This window comes from Hyposmocoma kahamanoa, unplaced genomic scaffold (assembly GCF_003589595.1).
Source record: "Hyposmocoma kahamanoa isolate Upper Pololo Valley unplaced genomic scaffold, ASM358959v1 94, whole genome shotgun sequence".
In the NCBI taxonomy this organism is placed as follows: Eukaryota; Metazoa; Arthropoda; class Insecta; order Lepidoptera; family Cosmopterigidae; genus Hyposmocoma; species Hyposmocoma kahamanoa.
The window spans coordinates 6,895,235-6,912,454 of NW_020654878.1; the positions used below are offsets into that span (position 1 = coordinate 6,895,235).

The following is a 17,220-nucleotide window of genomic DNA, read 5'->3' on the forward strand; positions in this document are numbered from 1 at the left end:
ATCAATGGACACACCGACCGAGTACCATTTGTTAACAAACAAATAGTTAAGTCGTCAGAATCGCCAATACTTTCTACATGCATCGTACGTATCGAAGGTACTCAGTTTAACATCAGTCAAAATATTAATTACGCATGCCTATGTAGTTAAGTAATGCAAAGAAAGGTACCGTAGAGTCAGGCTTTCTGTAGGCAAATTATCCTTAAACAAAACAAGACAGAGTTAAAACTACTCTAACTTAATCTAATATTCGTTTGGTCTATCTAATCTGAACTGTCAAGTGACTACCCTAAAGATATACTGTCTGTCAAAATTCTTTTACCTTCATATTTATATAGAGTTCAAATTTGCAGCTTAAAAAAGTGACTTGAGCGTAAAACATAGTTTTTAGACAATAATTTTTTTACTCTTTCGATGACTAAATAAGAAAACTGAGAAGACGTAACATTAATAGGATGAATAAAAATTAACTGACTATTCTTGACATGGTCACAAATTCAGTTAAGGAGCAACTTCTCTTATAAGATTCTCGAGATAAAATTTGGCATCCGGATCAAAGGACCACTACTTGCATGTGTAAATAATGTAAACATAAAATTGACCACTGGACTGTATTTTCTAAAATATTAACAAAGACGACACCAGCATCAATTACATCCAAATTGGAAGAGGCACAAACAAAAATATGTTGCCACCACGATAAAATCTAATTATTGCCAATAACAATTTGACAGTTCTACTATTTTTACTACATTATTTTAAATTAATTAAAAAGGTTAAAAGTATACTGAAACAAAATATATATACTAGGATGATAAAAATCCATGGTAGTGACCCGTTTAGCTCTATGATGTTTGAAATTTCTATTTACAAAAAGCAACTCCTAGAGTTTCTTTCTCATTCTATTCAAGGGAATCTGCCTTACGAATGAATAGTGAGAAGTAGTGTTTAGCCAATGTGACGATATCAAGTGTGATTTGCTTACTTGTGAAATAAAGACATTTTTTTGTTCATTTTGTTTCTCAAGCCCATGAAAACTTATATTTACAAAAGTACTAGTAAAGTACCTACTTAAAAAAGTTGACACTTGAAAGTTTCGCATTAGGGATGAATTCTTTCGATATTTTTTTTATTCTTTATTTATTTAGGGACTTTCATCGTTAGTGAATATTCAACCCCATTAGAAAAACAATACCTCAAGAAATTATTTCGATATAATCATTAAAACAAGGAATTCACTAAAGTTAAAAAAAAACACTGGGTAAGTTATTGAGGGATAGATTAACAAAAACCCTTCGTTGTCAACAGGTCGTGTCAAAATAATGGCGCACATTTTATGGTTCAGGTGGCACCCCTTGTTGACCGGATTTTGCGAACATAGAGAAAACAAAACACCAAGTGTGAAAAATGAACATTTTAAATAAGACTTACAATTTTATGTTTTTGTATCATTATATCTTCGTGGAATAGTGATAATTTAGGAAATGAAACTATTTTTCCGGATTTAAATCGCGTATATTTGTTTTTTCAAACAAACCGACATTTCGGGCCCTTTACAGGTGACGGTTGACTGGACACGGTTGGTTGATTGGAGAAAACCTAAGAACTCGACAGTCATAATTTGTTCATAGTTAATAAAATCGAATTTAAGAACAAAACATCAAAGTGAATGAAACAAAACCGTCTGCACGTGGCTAATCGCCTTCTTTTATTTTTAATGGTGAACCAACAATCGATGCCTTTGCTTCCCTCAATTCATTAAAAAACCGATCAAACATTTGCAATAACATTAAGATTTTTCACGGAAAAAAAAGTCGTTAAAAACCAAAGCAAAACTTGCAACAAGCACATAGAAAAATTCGTAAGGATCGCTGGTTCATTCCTTGGCTTAGTTGACATAGCGTCTGGCACGGTTTGCTAGAAGACGCGCTGTTCGTATCCAGCTGGATCGAACGAATTGTTTCTAGTGCCGAAATCTTTATTATTAATAATTATAACAAGCTAGTGGAGTAATTTCACACAAAACAATTAAATATCATGGTGATGAAACATCCTGGGATTCAATAAACTTAATGACAGTTAAGATTTTAGTGTAATATAATAACTAATAACAGGGACACACGAACAGGAAAGTACAAGTTGCAGGAATGTCGATGTTACGGTCCGACCGGGTTGCAAACGCAAGTAACATTTTAATTGGTTATCGACTATGAGTCACTTACCGGGAGCATAGGCTACAATGCAGTCCAACGTGTTTCTTGTGAATGACGGGATACGCCTGGAGCGAATGACGTGGTCGCATTTTAAATTCCGCAATTGCTTATGTATACAACACACCACACAAGAACTTCCATACATTTTTGCAGCAGTCAAGCTCCTTGTAAAAGAGTTCGTTCAAGAAAGTACTGCCACCTTGCCTATTTCTTCCTCCAAGCAATAATACTCACATTACTGAGTTCCGGTTTGGAAGGGTAAGGGTGCTGGTGAAATTACAGGCACATGGGACTTGTCAACTTATGTCTCAGGGTGACGGGCGCAGTGGCAATAACCCTAAGATCCTTGCGATTTAAAACTCTGAGTAGCACTGCAACTGTTATGGACAGGCGTGCGCTTACCACCAGCTTCACGGCTTGTTCGTTCCGTCACTTGGCATTATTAAGAAAAAAATAAAAATGAACATCACAAGGTCCAAGATATTGCAATGAAAATCACGCGTGGTTTACGGTACGTTGTAAAAAGGGTAAAGGATTGCTGTTTGTAGAATTTTGTCGCAAGAGCGATGATGTCATAAGCGATATAAATGTTATTGGTTTGTTTATAATTTTGTAGCCATATTTATACTTTTACAAAATGCCTCTACTACCACCATAAATTTATGGTAACACTGAGTTGGTAATTATTGATATGATAATTTTCCATTGAAAAAGTGGTTCCACCAAACGTAGAGCCCACAAAAAACCCTAAACGCAAAAACAAAAAAACACGATCTACAATAATCGATCAAAATAGAAACCGAGACAATATATTTGCAATATAATAATGTTATAAGTATTAAAACATGGTTTACACTGCACGATTGGTCATACGGTGAATGAAGTCGGACAGGAAAGCCTAGGGTGTGGCCGTGGCGGCTTTCTCTAGCCAATTGGTCGCCACTGCTACTCGCTCATACTACTGCGCTTGCGCCAGTGTAACTACAAGTACTATGTATAACTATTTTTAATGTAAAACTCCTCAACATTTGAAAAATGATTTGATCATCACTAAATGTTTTCCGAGCCGATAGCTGTAGATAAAATTAAAATGGCATTAAAGTTTCAATTCTTTGTTTTTATAAAATCTTAATTTGTACTACGTTTATTACAAGTCAATCCTAAATACGCCAATAATCTAATTTCAAGTGCGTTAATAATCTTATCCAAGATACTTTATTTATGTCTATAAAATCTGATATAAAACCCTTTAGTGACTGTACTTGGAAAAACCATAGATATAGGAAAAAAGGGAAAAACTTATTTTTGTTCATTTCATACCTACTGTTCTTCATGTATTTATCAATAATTATAATTATAATGTAAATAAACAAATAAAAGCTAAAAAATTAAACAATATTAATCAAAATCACAGGCTTCCCTGTTTAAATGACTAACATGGTACAGTCTATATTGTGATCAAATCTATATTGTAATTAGATTAACCCCGTTCATGGACAGTATCTAAATAACGCCTATATTACTAATACCTATATAATTCTATAATATAAAAAAAAATATCGCATACAAATATGTCAGTACTGTTCTTGCCGTAGTGCTTATATTGATTTAATATAAAATGTACAATGGATGTAAATCATTGATTTTGTCAATGCGTTGTTGATACTTCTGTTTGGAAAAGCGGCAACTACACAGACAGCACTTGGAAAAGGCGCTGTAAAGTCCGTAGTTAATTTCTTGGGGGTTTATAGCGAAATAGAGTACCCCGTACTATCATAGTCTAATATTTAATATTACGGTAAACACTGTTACTGCCCTTAAACCGGTTAAGGTTTATACATGTTTAACGAAATAAAATATTAATATTATTGTTGTTATTTAATTAAATGTTTTAAAACTTGGAATGTTTAAAAATTTCGTGACCAGAAATAATAAATAATTTGGGTGCTTGTAAGATTGATTACAAATGATTGTTAATTCCGGTGTATTGTGACATAATCCGTCGAGACGTATACAATTACTAAATATTTCTTTATGTGCATTGTATATCAATATTCAATGCATATAACGTGAACGTTATTCTTAAACAGCGAATATGGAACAAAAGCATTTGTACATACATTAACACGAAATTATTATGAATCCTGTTTAAATAATGAGGAGAAACATGATTAGGCATCAGGAAGTATCTCCTATTATAATGACAACACAGAACAATTGTTTCCCTGTTCTATGAACATAATAATGACTAATCAAAAGAAATTTAAAATAAAGTTTTTAAAACGAACATACAGCCAACGATGAACGAAAGAAGATTATTCTTAAAATACTAAAACACAGCTAATAGAGGTTAGGTTAGGTAGTAGTAAAAAGTTTTGTCCTCCGGGACAGGTTAAGGCGACAAATTGACCATACTGCCAAATCTTAGACTGTAATTTTTCTTAAATAGTTTAATTTTTTGATATTTTTCGCAGGAAATTGGTATATCTTTATGGTGGCCATTTTGGAACCGCGATAGGAAAAGATTCTGAAAACTTCACCGATTTTTTTGCATGGCTTGGACCATTTCCGCCAGTAGGTACCAACTTTCGTATGCAAAACTAATTAATACAGGCAAGACAATGGCACAAACACAAATTACATGTTTTACAATAAAATTTTTAAACAAATCACAGCGTAGGAACAAGGTGGATTCCATTGACGAGGTGTAGAGCCATTCATTGGCCGGCGCAGACGCCGGCAGCGATCTCCCACGGCCTGGAGCTCCGCCAATTAGATGCACCACGCCTTCGGGCTAATTTATGCAAACTGCGCGGACCCAAACCTGGTTGAGGAAAATACTCATATGTTAAGTAAAAGATTGATGTGTAGGTTGTATACTTTTATACAGTTATTAACAAAAACTATATTGTTGCAAAGCTAGAAATAGCGTCCAGAAATACTACTATTACAGTAGAAAAACTATGACTTCCTAAGTTTTAAGTTGTTACTGTTACGACAAATAACAAGTAACAGTCTGCTGAGTGTTAATTCTTCACACGTTTTTGGTACTTTCGCTCTTTTCAGTTATAAAGGAAAGAGTAAATGCAGCAAATATGAACTGAGTTTCTTTTAACAAATTTAACTCGTTCTCAATTTGAAATTGTGGTTACGTGACTGTACATATTATTATCTAAATGCTTCAAAACACATTGACAGACATTTCATTCTACGTAACAAAAAAAAACAGCTGTAAAACTGTATACCGTCACCACGTCAAAATTTACTATTAACAAGTGTATTGTTCCTATATTTACAGCAAATGTTATTATCTACATGTGCTATTATTTAGCATTCGTCACACAGAATATTACCAGCAAGGCGTGTTAAAGATTACATACAACGAATATTAAGTATAATTAATAATTTTAAGGTAATAAAAATATATTATTGAAGTTATACCTACATTTTGAAAGAATTTCTGTAATATACTTAATAAAGTACTGGGAATATGCAAAACTTAAGAAAAACAACAATAAAATATAAAATTCAAGACTTTTGTCTTCAAATTCACCGAAACGATTGAAAAAAAGAAAGAAAGAAACATATTTATTCAATTTATTAAGACTAGGTTACCGAAGAAATTGATAATTAAAATTATAAGCTGAAACGGCTCCAACTCAGCATCATGTGTCACAGCTCAACTGCTGTAAAGCTGATTTTCAGTTGGAGCTGCGTTTATAATATCAGGATTATCATATATGAAAGGATTTCGTCACCCTGTCAGATACCTTTACAGTTACCAGCCCCAGCTATAGATGTCGCTATTCACTGTATTAAATTTTTTTATTGAATTGATATTCAATTATTTTTTATGTGAAATTACTCCACTAGTTTGTAATAATTATTAATATAAAGATCGAACTCACAGAAAAAAATCCTGCGAGCCGGCCGGATTCAAACCGACGTCTTCTAGCATACCGCGCCAGACGCTATGCCAACTAAGTCACGGTCGTCAACTAAGTAGAACCAGCAAACCTCACGAATTTTTATATGTGTTTTGTTGTCGTATCTTTGTATTTGGTTTTTCAACGACATTTTAGCCGTAGCGCCATCTATGAGAAATCTATTAATTAATCATATAATTAAATTATTTTGTTTAACTTAATGTGTTTAGTAATGTTGTTCACGACAAATGCGTCAACTACGTGCAGTTTTGTTACGAGAAACAGTTAAATACCTAAACCGACATATAAAAACAATAAACATAGCCTGTTCCGCTAAACATCATAATGACTGTAGTTCTGTTCTGAATTATCAACAGACCTATTCATCAATCACAGTTCACGAAGTAGGTAGTGTTTACAAAACCTATGAATTGATTTCATATATAAAACATACCAACAAGACAACAAAGGTCATCCAAAACAATGCTGAAAATTAGTAATATATATATTGCTAATTTTTAAGTATTATATATATATAAATATTATAGTATTTCAAGATAGGGAAGGAAATTATAAGAAATTATATAGGTTGTACTTTAACAGACTACCGGGTTTTTGGTCCACTATAGTTTTCTTTTGAATAATTAAAAGATGTACATATAATAACAATACAAAAAAGCTTTTAATAGCAATAAGCTCCTTGTGAAAGAGTTCGCCCGGGGAAATACTGCCAGCAAGCAGTAACGTGAGCCCTTCAAAACTGGAGTGCAGTAATACTCGGGTTTTGAAGGGTAAGGGTGCTGGTGAAATTACAGGCACATGGGACTTGCCCACATTTGTCTTAAGGTGACGGGCGCAGTGTCAGTGCCCCTCAGATCTTTCTGATTTAAAGTTCTAAGTGCACTGCAACTGTTATTGGACTGGCGTGTCGCTTACCACCAGGCACACGACTTGCTCGTCCCGACACTTGGTATCATAAAACTATGAATAATATATTATTATATGAATTTAAAAAAGAAAAAATGGATGATGATAGGCTGAAATTTTGTAACAACGTAGTTTGCTCCTTATCTTAATCCGTTCCTTCTGACGGAAACGTTAATTCGTCGGCAAACAAGGACGAGTAAATATGAAGTCTGAAAGTTTTACGACGTGAGTAGAACAAACAAACAAACGTACCTAGGTAAAGTTTGTGTACTCTTCAGATTTGATATTTTGCTCACATAGTGGCAGTTAGAATCTACGCTTTGTGTAAGATTGGTAAACAAACAAAATATAAGGGAGGACGTTGACACAACATGCCATCACGTCGGAAAGTACTTCCAATGTTAATGCCCTTACGACCAAGGGACATAGTGGTAAACATCACTGCACTCTACACAACTATGGTCTACTTAGTAAATTTGAAACGTGATTATCTTATAAACAACACAATTTGCATCATTCTTCTTATGTTTAGGGTTCCATGAATGTAAGATATGTGATTTTATCGACGACAATGCAAAGCTACCAATAAATACATACAATAAACAGTGGGTGTAGATACGACAGTAAGTAAACGAGAAAGTTCTTGGTATCGGGCGCGTGTGGTGCTACCAAACCAACTCTATTTGCACAGCTAAGCAAACTTTATCCGTTTGTTGTTATCGTACAACCAGATTACAAAGACCTTTACCACTCCAAATGTTATGGTCAACAAGGTTCAAAGCAAAATGGTTAAATTATATCAAAGTGTAATGACGACGTTGCGCGAGCCCAAGGAAAACTGTAAAATAATAGCATCATTGTCGACGACGATATCGTTCGAACTGGGTCGGGTTATTTACCTTACAAGCGCTACACTTGTATACGTCGGCCGAACTGCATCTATTGTTTCCATTACATCTTCCTAATAACGGTGATGGCCATTTAAAGACTGTAATAAAATGTAGGTGTCGCTCATTTGTAAACACCAATTAGAAGTGACCTTATAAAATAGCCGCCTCTAATAAGTATTTGAACACCTAACTAAACAAAGGCGATTACTTAATGACGTTGTCTCGTTACTATACGAATAAAAATTACTTGATATCATATTTTAAGTGACATTGACCACAGCCAATTGCTGGTTAAATTGAGAAAACTTTTTCATTTTTTGTAACAACTGTGTTGGAATTCCCGTAACAAAGGAGTAACAATTTTAAATCCACAATGCGTAATGTTACGCAAACTCGATAAAGTCACTTCAAAGTTCTAACATCGACTTCGTCAAGAGACTCTTACTTTTAATCAATCAGTATTCAGAAAGTTTCAACTTTCCCTCGTGCGTTGTTCGAGACTGGAGTATCGAAAACCTGTGTTTATTGAACACGCTTTCTTTCACCTAATCATCGTTAAATTTAAGTATAAATATGCTCTCATGTCGTGTTAAATATTAGTTCTTATATACCAAACGGTATTTAAGATTAGCATTTATTGTAAAATTTGTATATGGGAACCGGTAAAGTAAAAAAGCCGCCTACAAGGTGGTCATATATTGAATTATTTGAAATCTGATCATTTTGACCATCCGAGTGAAATGAACAACAACTATAAATATACAATAACAACTGTTAAAGTTAACGAAACAAGTTGGAGAGCGGCGGCGCCGGCGGCGGGGAGCGCAGCTTCTAAACTTACTAGTGGTACAACAAATAAGCCATGGACATTGGACACACAGACGCACACACAGACCGAGTCGTGCGCGAGCGCAGCGACGCAGCACAGGTTTACTCAATGAACTGTGTGCATCAGGGATGTACCTCTCCGCGATGACCTAGTATCGACTTTCAAGAATACAAAAGGAACGCAAGTTCATCAATATTTTTCATACATAAACAATTTACTCCTAAAAGTACTCTAATAATGATAAATAAAGCATTCTGTACTCAACCAGGTGTTTCGTGACTTTATTTGAGCATCATCAAACCATCGATTTATTATTCGTTGCCCTCGATCCATTATCAGTTTATGGTGGAATAAAGATGTGTATCGAATTAGGCCGACATGTAGACGCACATTTATTAAAAGGATACACATACATGTTTATCAATGTAACGTTCGTTGCCAATATATTTTCGTAGATGCGTCATCTTGTTATAATGTGGCCACGACGCGACCCAACAAACGACTTCTTTACAATCACTCCTAATGTCTGTCATTTTAAATTTATCAGAACGTCTAAAAACACATCATCGACTAAAATGTTCGGTATGATTTATCTATATACTAAGATCATCATCGTTAATAGAATATCAATTAATTGCACAGTAGATCATATCAGGGAATTGCGTGGTTTGGAAAGTGATCAGTGATCCAGAACCTATCCAAACAGTTAACATAATCGTCATGTGTAAAATTCGATAATATAACATCAGGAACAGCACTATAAATGGAGTAGTGCGCTAAGTAGACACGATCGTTGCACCGACTAGCGGTGCAGTCTTCTTTCTCACTCGCACTTCGTCTATATTCTAACTCTATGTATATTCCTAGGCTGTGCATGACACAGTAGATTCACAGCTTTCGATGTAAATGATGTGTTGCCAGAAGTGACACGAATGGTTCGATGCGATTGATCTTCACCGGTACAGGCTCAGTCATCTCATTTTAATCATTGGCCATATTTAACGATTCCTACAGCGTGTGCAGAAACCAAAGCAATAAATTTGTACGCCGACAACACCACCTACAACGGGTGGTCTCGATTCGCGATTCCTTCGCCCGAGGACGGTATCGGGAATGGCGTTTCTAGTCATAAATACGGGCGCGATAAGTATCGCCTCTGTTGCGCCGGAGTGCGCAGCGGCGGCGATGGGTGGTCGACGCGAAATTCGGCAGAGCGCGCTGCCCTCGGGACCGGTTCTCAGAAGGCCCGGCGTGGCGGCGGCGGCGGCTATTGTGTCTGGCTGCCTTCTACCACACGCGCCGCTTCATTACCGGCCCTCCAGCCTCCCTCTCGCCGCCGTCTCACCTCCCGCAATCTCCTTCCCCGCCTTCGTTCCATCTACGCGGATCCTCACGTGCTCGTGAGGCGCCTACGCTGCCTCATGATGTGTTTATTCCACTGTATTTCGTATACACACTGACCAATATGCTTGTTGCCAATTACTTAATTGTATTATTATGGTTCGATTTGTTAAAATATTTTAATTAGAGCACAATTATTGTCATATAACACAATTCACGATAAAAATTTTGCCAAATGCAAAAACCACAAATGGAATGTACTAACTTTCAAACTACAAACCCCACTGCGTATAGAAACTTAGCATTATAATAAAAATGCCAGTTGTGGGGCCTCGGCTGTGTTATAACTAAAAGAATATTTAACCTTCGTCACATCTTAACTGGCGATTTAAAAAATAACATGCACCTCGTAATGTGGTTCAAACGACAACAGAGCGGCGCGTTCTGCTGCCGGCGGCCGCAATGGCCACAATAGACGAAAAATAATATCTATCGTCCACCTAATCTCTTTTTCGTTAGCGGCGCACCATATTTCATTCTGGCAGCCATTGTCAATAAGATCCGAGGTCACAGTCAAATAGGAGAAAAGAACGTCCCCACTTTTGTTTTCTTTTCCGTGCACTCAAACAAAATAAACTCCGGCAGTTTCTTAAACGCGCCGCCTTTTTAATATCGAATACTATTTTTTTTACTTCTATTTTTTCATTAATATATTACTGGCTGTCAATTTTGACTTTTTTAACGCCGACTCCGGAGTCGTACCTGAGACAGAGTGATCTACCATTTTTACGGTGGACGGTTAGAATGGTGTTCGTGTGAAGTGCTATTAAATAATAATAAATTGTTGAGTATCGAAAACCGATTGATTAATTTTACAGTTAACAACCGGTTAAATTAACTAGTTTATTAATCTTAACCCGTACTTTACAAATTTTTTTCTTAAACAAATAACCTGGTGTCTGTGAAATATTACTCTAATGTAATATTTCAGTTTGCATGGATTTGATAGCTGCCTCTGATACGGAAAACGATTTATCATTAACTACCTCAAACATAACTATGTATTCGAAAATTAAAGGTAGAGATAAGCCCTAAGCTCACAGTCATAGACTCGATTTGGAAAGGTAATAAAAACATTTCGAATCTCTACCGGGTAGGTAGGTAGTGATAGTGACAATGTCGTCTGACGCTTTAAGGCCAGTTGCACCATGGAAGCACAATGGAAAGTCCTTTAAATAACCTTCGACGATTACTTGTTTCTTATATGACCATGAAATTTACTTCTAGGAGATTTTCCTACATTTTTATGTAAGTTTATCACAATAAATTAAATTGCTTTAAGAATATAATATTGGGATTGATAATGACTTCATGATGTTATAATTAAGATCGGAATTCCCTCGGTCTGGCTTGATTCGATCCAGCTCCTTCAGCATACCATGCCTAACGCTCTCCCAACTGAACTACGGAACGAACCACAGACCTTACGAATTTTTCTCTTGTTTCAGGTCTTTGTTTTTGATTTTTTTAGTTAGTTAGTTTTAGTTTTCGACTTCATAACGTCTTTGAATTCATTAAATATCAAATACTAATTAAAACCAACATAAAAAATACAACCTTCTCAGTACAATACAAAATATCCTTCTTACTTACAAGAACTGGCACATATTGAGAATTTAAATTTTGAAGAGGCAAACAATAAAGATTAACATATGAGCGATGTTCCGAGAACTGAGTGCCGGTAAACGGAGAGAAATAAAAATGAATAGGTAGTGAACGATGACAAAAACCTTCTCGGCCGTTTGTTAGCGCCGCTTTAACTTTAATACATTTAAAAACTTTGTTGTTCTGTTTATTTTGTGTTATTTTGAAGCACCTTATGCGGAATAAACGTATTTGGAATGTGGAATAGACGTTTCAGACTATTAAAGTAAGCACAATAACAAACTGAGTTAATAACTACAGATTTATAAGAGCATTTTAAAAACTATAGGTATTTCAAATACGGAAATTTTTTTCAATGGAGACCAACCGCTAAAATACGATGCCTGTAGTACCCGAAGAAATCGAGATTTTTTTTTATATGATACAAAGTCACGGAACTATTCAATCGTACGCTTAGTGGTGAGCGACACGCCTGTCCATAACAGATGCAGTGCCATTCAGAAATTCAAGTAATTTCGCCAGCACCCTTACCCTTTTTATTTATTTTTATTAAAAAATAAGTGCTCATTTGTCTTCCATCTCACGCGATGGAAAGTGACGATGAAAGTCGGCGATGGAGCATGCACATCTAAAAAATGCCTATTCACTCTCGCCTTGAAAAGGCCCAAGTTATACCGTCCACGGAACAAGTCTGTAGGTTAAAATAAAGTTAAACCGAAACTGAAATTATTATATTTTTATCTCTGCTATACATTTGCAGCATGGAGAAAGGAAACCACATTAGTCCTTATCAATTAGGTGGTTAAAGAGAAAAAGGTGCCTTCGACACTGGAGTTAAGTGATATGTTAATTTAAGCCGTTATTAATCATGACTCGAGCTCGACACCGATTCGGCAATTAGACAATGCCAATCTCGAAGGAAATTACCAATTGACCCGTGAATTGACATTTCAATTGCCGCTTGGCGAGATGTACCGGACAATATTGTCTCAAAGAATCTTCAGACAGAAGGGAATTCTTTTAAAACTCAAAGTAATATGGAATTAATTTAGGTAGAGAAGATCCAGAGAAATACGGCAATAACAAGTAATTACAGAACACAGTGACAGTGAGTTTTTCCAAGAAAGTACTGCCACCTTGCCTATTTCTGCCTCTAAGCAATAATACTCACATTACTGCGTTCCGGTTTGGAAGGGTAAGGGTGCTGGTGAAATTACAGGCACATGGGACTTATCAACTTATGTCGCAGGGTGACGGGCGCAGTGGCAGTGACCCTAAGCTCTTTGCGATTTAAAACTCAAATAGCACTGCAACTGCTATGGACAGGCGTGCGCTTACCACCAGGTTCACGGCTTGTTCGTTCCGTCACTTGGCATTATTAAGAAAAAAATAAAAATGAACATCACAAGGTCCAAGATATTTCAATGAAAATCACGCGTGGTTTACGGTACGTTGTAGAAAGGGTAAAGGATTGCTGTTTGTAGAATTTTGTCGCAAGAGCGATGATGTCATAAGCGATATAAATGTTATTGGTTCGTTATAATTATTAATACAAAGATCGAACACTCAGAAAAAAATCCTTCGATCCGGCCGGATTCGAACCGACGCCTTCTAGCTTACCGTGCCAGACGCTATACCAACTAAGCATAATTATAACAAACTAGTGGAGTAATTTCACAAAAAATAATTGAATATCAATTGAATAAAAATATAAAATGTTATTGGTTTGTTTATAATTTTGTTTATTTATACTTTTACCGTATTGATACCATGTAATTATTGATATAATAATTTTCCCTTAAAAGAGGTTCCACCAAACATGTACTGCAACTGTTACGGATAGACGTGCCACTTACCACCAGGTGCACGGCTTGTACATCCCGTCACTTGGTAACAATAAAAATAATAATAATAAAAATATAAAAAGTAATCTCCTCAAAAATCTATATTACAGAGTTAAACTATGTTCGTACTTCTCTCCACATACATAGACAATGACTACTTAGCAAAAAACTTTCACAAGCACATTTGAAATATGTAGGTAAACCGATACTAAGTTGGAGAATAATGTTTCGAGGCGTTATGAGTTCTATTCTGCCCTCATAACGAAAACAGGCACAAATATGCGTACTTTATACGACAGTTGTGTCCTTTTTCATTCCGAGGGCAGTATTCACATCATATGAGAATTGTTGTGGTAGTTGTAAGTTTGATTAATGAAATCTAATATACGAGTATATAATTTTTGTTGACTACATTAATTTTTTATACCTAGATTAAGCAATTTATGGGTCGAGATAATTGACTTACAAATAAATGGACGACGGGTCTAATGCAAAAACCACGAAAAAAATGTCCCAAGTCAACCTATTTAAACGTAGTGACATGTAAAGGAATGTGAAAAAGCTAAAACGTTGAATTTAAATTGTAATGTCATCGCAGTACTGTCTAATTTTGCTTGCTTCGCTGTCAGTCGAACTAACGAAGACTAAAGCGTGAATGACGCTCTGTACGATTTTAACGCCCTATAAGTTCGGACACTTTTTAGCGCGGACCCGACGTCCATATAATTATAAGCCAATGGTCGAGATAATGGGAATCGAGTAACATACAATAAACCTTCGCCACTGCTACGTACTTTCGTATACGTTTATTTCATGCTCTTTTTACATGATTAAATTTCATGTTGCAAGACATCACAATGTACAGCCAGCAATTAAGAACAAAAAAAATATTTTCCCACGGCTCTTACACAATGCTTTTAAACCAAATTTTTATTATATCACACCATACATACCGTATTACAAAAGTTCACATTATGTCACTCAATTTTATTATTTTGCCAGTTGACAGAGTAATAAAAATTTCAATTATCTCCTTTTCTTCACGTTCTTGTAGCAAACGCCATGCGATACTATTTTAATGTCACTTATAAAGTCACTCAGTCATTTCATGACATTGGCTCTAAGCTACGTTTGTAACGTACTGTGTTTTTGTATACCTATATAAAAATATCCACAGTTTGTTCAAAGGCGACAAACATATGAAGAATGTAATTTCACCTTTAATTTTTTCCGCGTTGAAGGGATTGAAGATTTAGTGATAATTTTATCAAAGTAGTTTTTGAGACAATCACGAAAATGAATAGAATCCATGTCAAATGCAAGAATCATCTTTAAAACGTGTGCGGTAAGTTCCAGCACACTACTTGTAATAACGAAGAATCCGCTTCAATAACAAGTTCAATAAAGCATTGAGCAGTTAGCTTATACTAATTACAGATATGATGTGGTAATTCGAGTGGCCACGTGGCACAAACAAATTCCTCCAAGCTTGTGCACGACTATTTTTATAACATTTTATTGGTCTATATAGAAATGTCTTTCAACATTTTATAATTCTTTGAGATCATCTGCTGCTTTTCCTTCACTTTGTTTTTGCGTAGTATAACTAATTTGAAGATATTTCCTTGAACAAAATTTAACATCTTGCTCGCAATATTTGTGATCGAACCGTCTTCTTGAGGAACTTTCTTTCGTAACCTTCGAGAATAGTTAAGGTTCTACATTTCTGGTGGAAACTTATTGCCGTAACTGGTTTCTACAAAGTTATTTACACCAAACCGTAGCTACTTATTGCATAATTTATAGGAGACAGGCTTCGAATCGTGAACTACTCGGCCCCATTTCCTCTTGATATGACAATGATCACTGATCAGACACTGGCGTCAAGTTTCGCAATACGACTTTTGCAATGCCAATAAATTGAATGAATGTTTATGGTCGTCGATCAAATTTAATCTATGTCGTTGATAACAATGTAGTTTGAAATACTAAGACATAAACGTATAATTAAAGTTAGTCGAGTTTTATAAGGTAAAAGCACGTTTTATTTCACTCGTCACGCGTCCTATATAGAAACACACTAATGAATTTGAATGGAATGAATAAAAAAAAAATGATTAGAATTTTTTTTTTAAACTGGATGAAAACACTGCTGCGCGTTAGAGACACTGTATGTCTCTAGGGCTCGTGATGGGTTAGTTTTAGTACTTACTAGTGCCAAACAATTTTGCCTAACTTATAGACCAATTCAATAGCGCGATCGCTGGAATATATTTCATCCTTCGGTGAGCGACCAAATACCAAAAGGTTGGAGAAATATTTAAAGCGTTCGTTCGTAATAAGTGGATTGCTATGTACATATGTGTTTAATATTATTAACAATTTTACAATCGTCTAAATCGTTACTATATGTATTAGAGCCATAGTGTATGAGGGCCAGTGTACGGACACATTTTATTTGGGTCGCCACCACCGAAATGACTTTGGTCACAGTGACATCCAGTTCCTCGAAGCGTCTGGGTCCATGCCAGGCATTCAAATGCAGTAGGGTGGCCATTAAACTAGCATTTTCATATTTATCACCTTTTGGTCTCACCAAAAACAGACCGTATTAAAGTAAAAAGTGGTGAAAATAGAGCAGGTAAACTAATATGGACATTACACAGAACTATTTCTGTGAAGTGTTATTAGTATAATAAATTAAATTAGTATAATAAAATAACAATAATAACCTATATAGTCCTACTGCTGGACATGAGAGGGAGAGATATTCCCACATGGAACACACATGCTGATTGGGAACTTCACACACATCATTAAATTGTTTTGTTTTCCTTCCTCAATTTAATTAATTTCCTCAATTCTTTAATGTATTATAAAATAATTTTGTTTATCCTAACACTAGGACAGCATGATCAAAGACGGCTGCTTACCGAGTTTAATGTAGTACGCCGATTACACGTAAAACCGTATTGACTTTAGGAATGCTACCATGGTCATCTATAAATTGCGCCGCCCTCGAAATAGATATACATAGTCACCCTACACTAAAAGCATAATCGCTCTTTACCATGCTTTTATTGCATTACAGGCAGTTTTATTAATTACGGGCCAGATGCAGCGACAATACGTTAAAATCTCATTACTGTGAAGTGAGCGAGGTCATCGGTCGGTTTATTTGGCCCGGTTTGCTATCACACACTGCATCTCTACAGATTTCCTTTACTTCGCACTAAATTCGTTCACTATACGGTTAGTTGGATTCTTATTCCTGAGAACTGAAGAACACGTACAGATACTCACAAGGTAAGATGATGTTGTGTAAAGTCTTGTGTTTTTGAAAAGATTAGTCTATGTTTACATACAATTCGACTGTAGTTCAATTTCTAAAGAAAAATACTAATAAGTTTTCGAAGCTGTGTGCTAGAATATACTATGCCGCTTACTAAGACGTATGCAAAGCTTTTTCTTTGTTTTATATATCATATCAAGTGATGGGACGAACAAGTCGTGCGCCTGATGCTAAGCTACACGCCTGTCCATAACAGTTGTAGTGCGACTCAGCTCTTTAAGTCACAAAGATCT

The 17,220-nt window shown here is 35.6% G+C and overlaps 1 protein-coding gene across 7 annotated transcripts in view; it reads right to left on the reverse strand.

Annotated features, from left to right (window-relative positions):
- Nucleotides 1–17,220, reverse strand: part of LOC113237882 (tyrosine-protein kinase Fer) — a 50,379-nt gene that overhangs the window by 19,916 nt on the left and 13,243 nt on the right. Inside the window, exon 1 of one of the 7 annotated variants that reach the window (XM_026474587.1) lies at nucleotides 2,223–2,494. The exons of the other annotated variants lie outside the window; for them this stretch is intronic. Coding sequence (XP_026330372.1) covers nucleotides 2,223–2,231 — 9 coding nt within the window. The 5' untranslated portion in view covers nucleotides 2,232–2,494. Of the gene's footprint in view, nucleotides 1–2,222; nucleotides 2,495–17,220 lie in introns of those variants that run through there. 7 annotated transcript variants of the gene reach the window in all.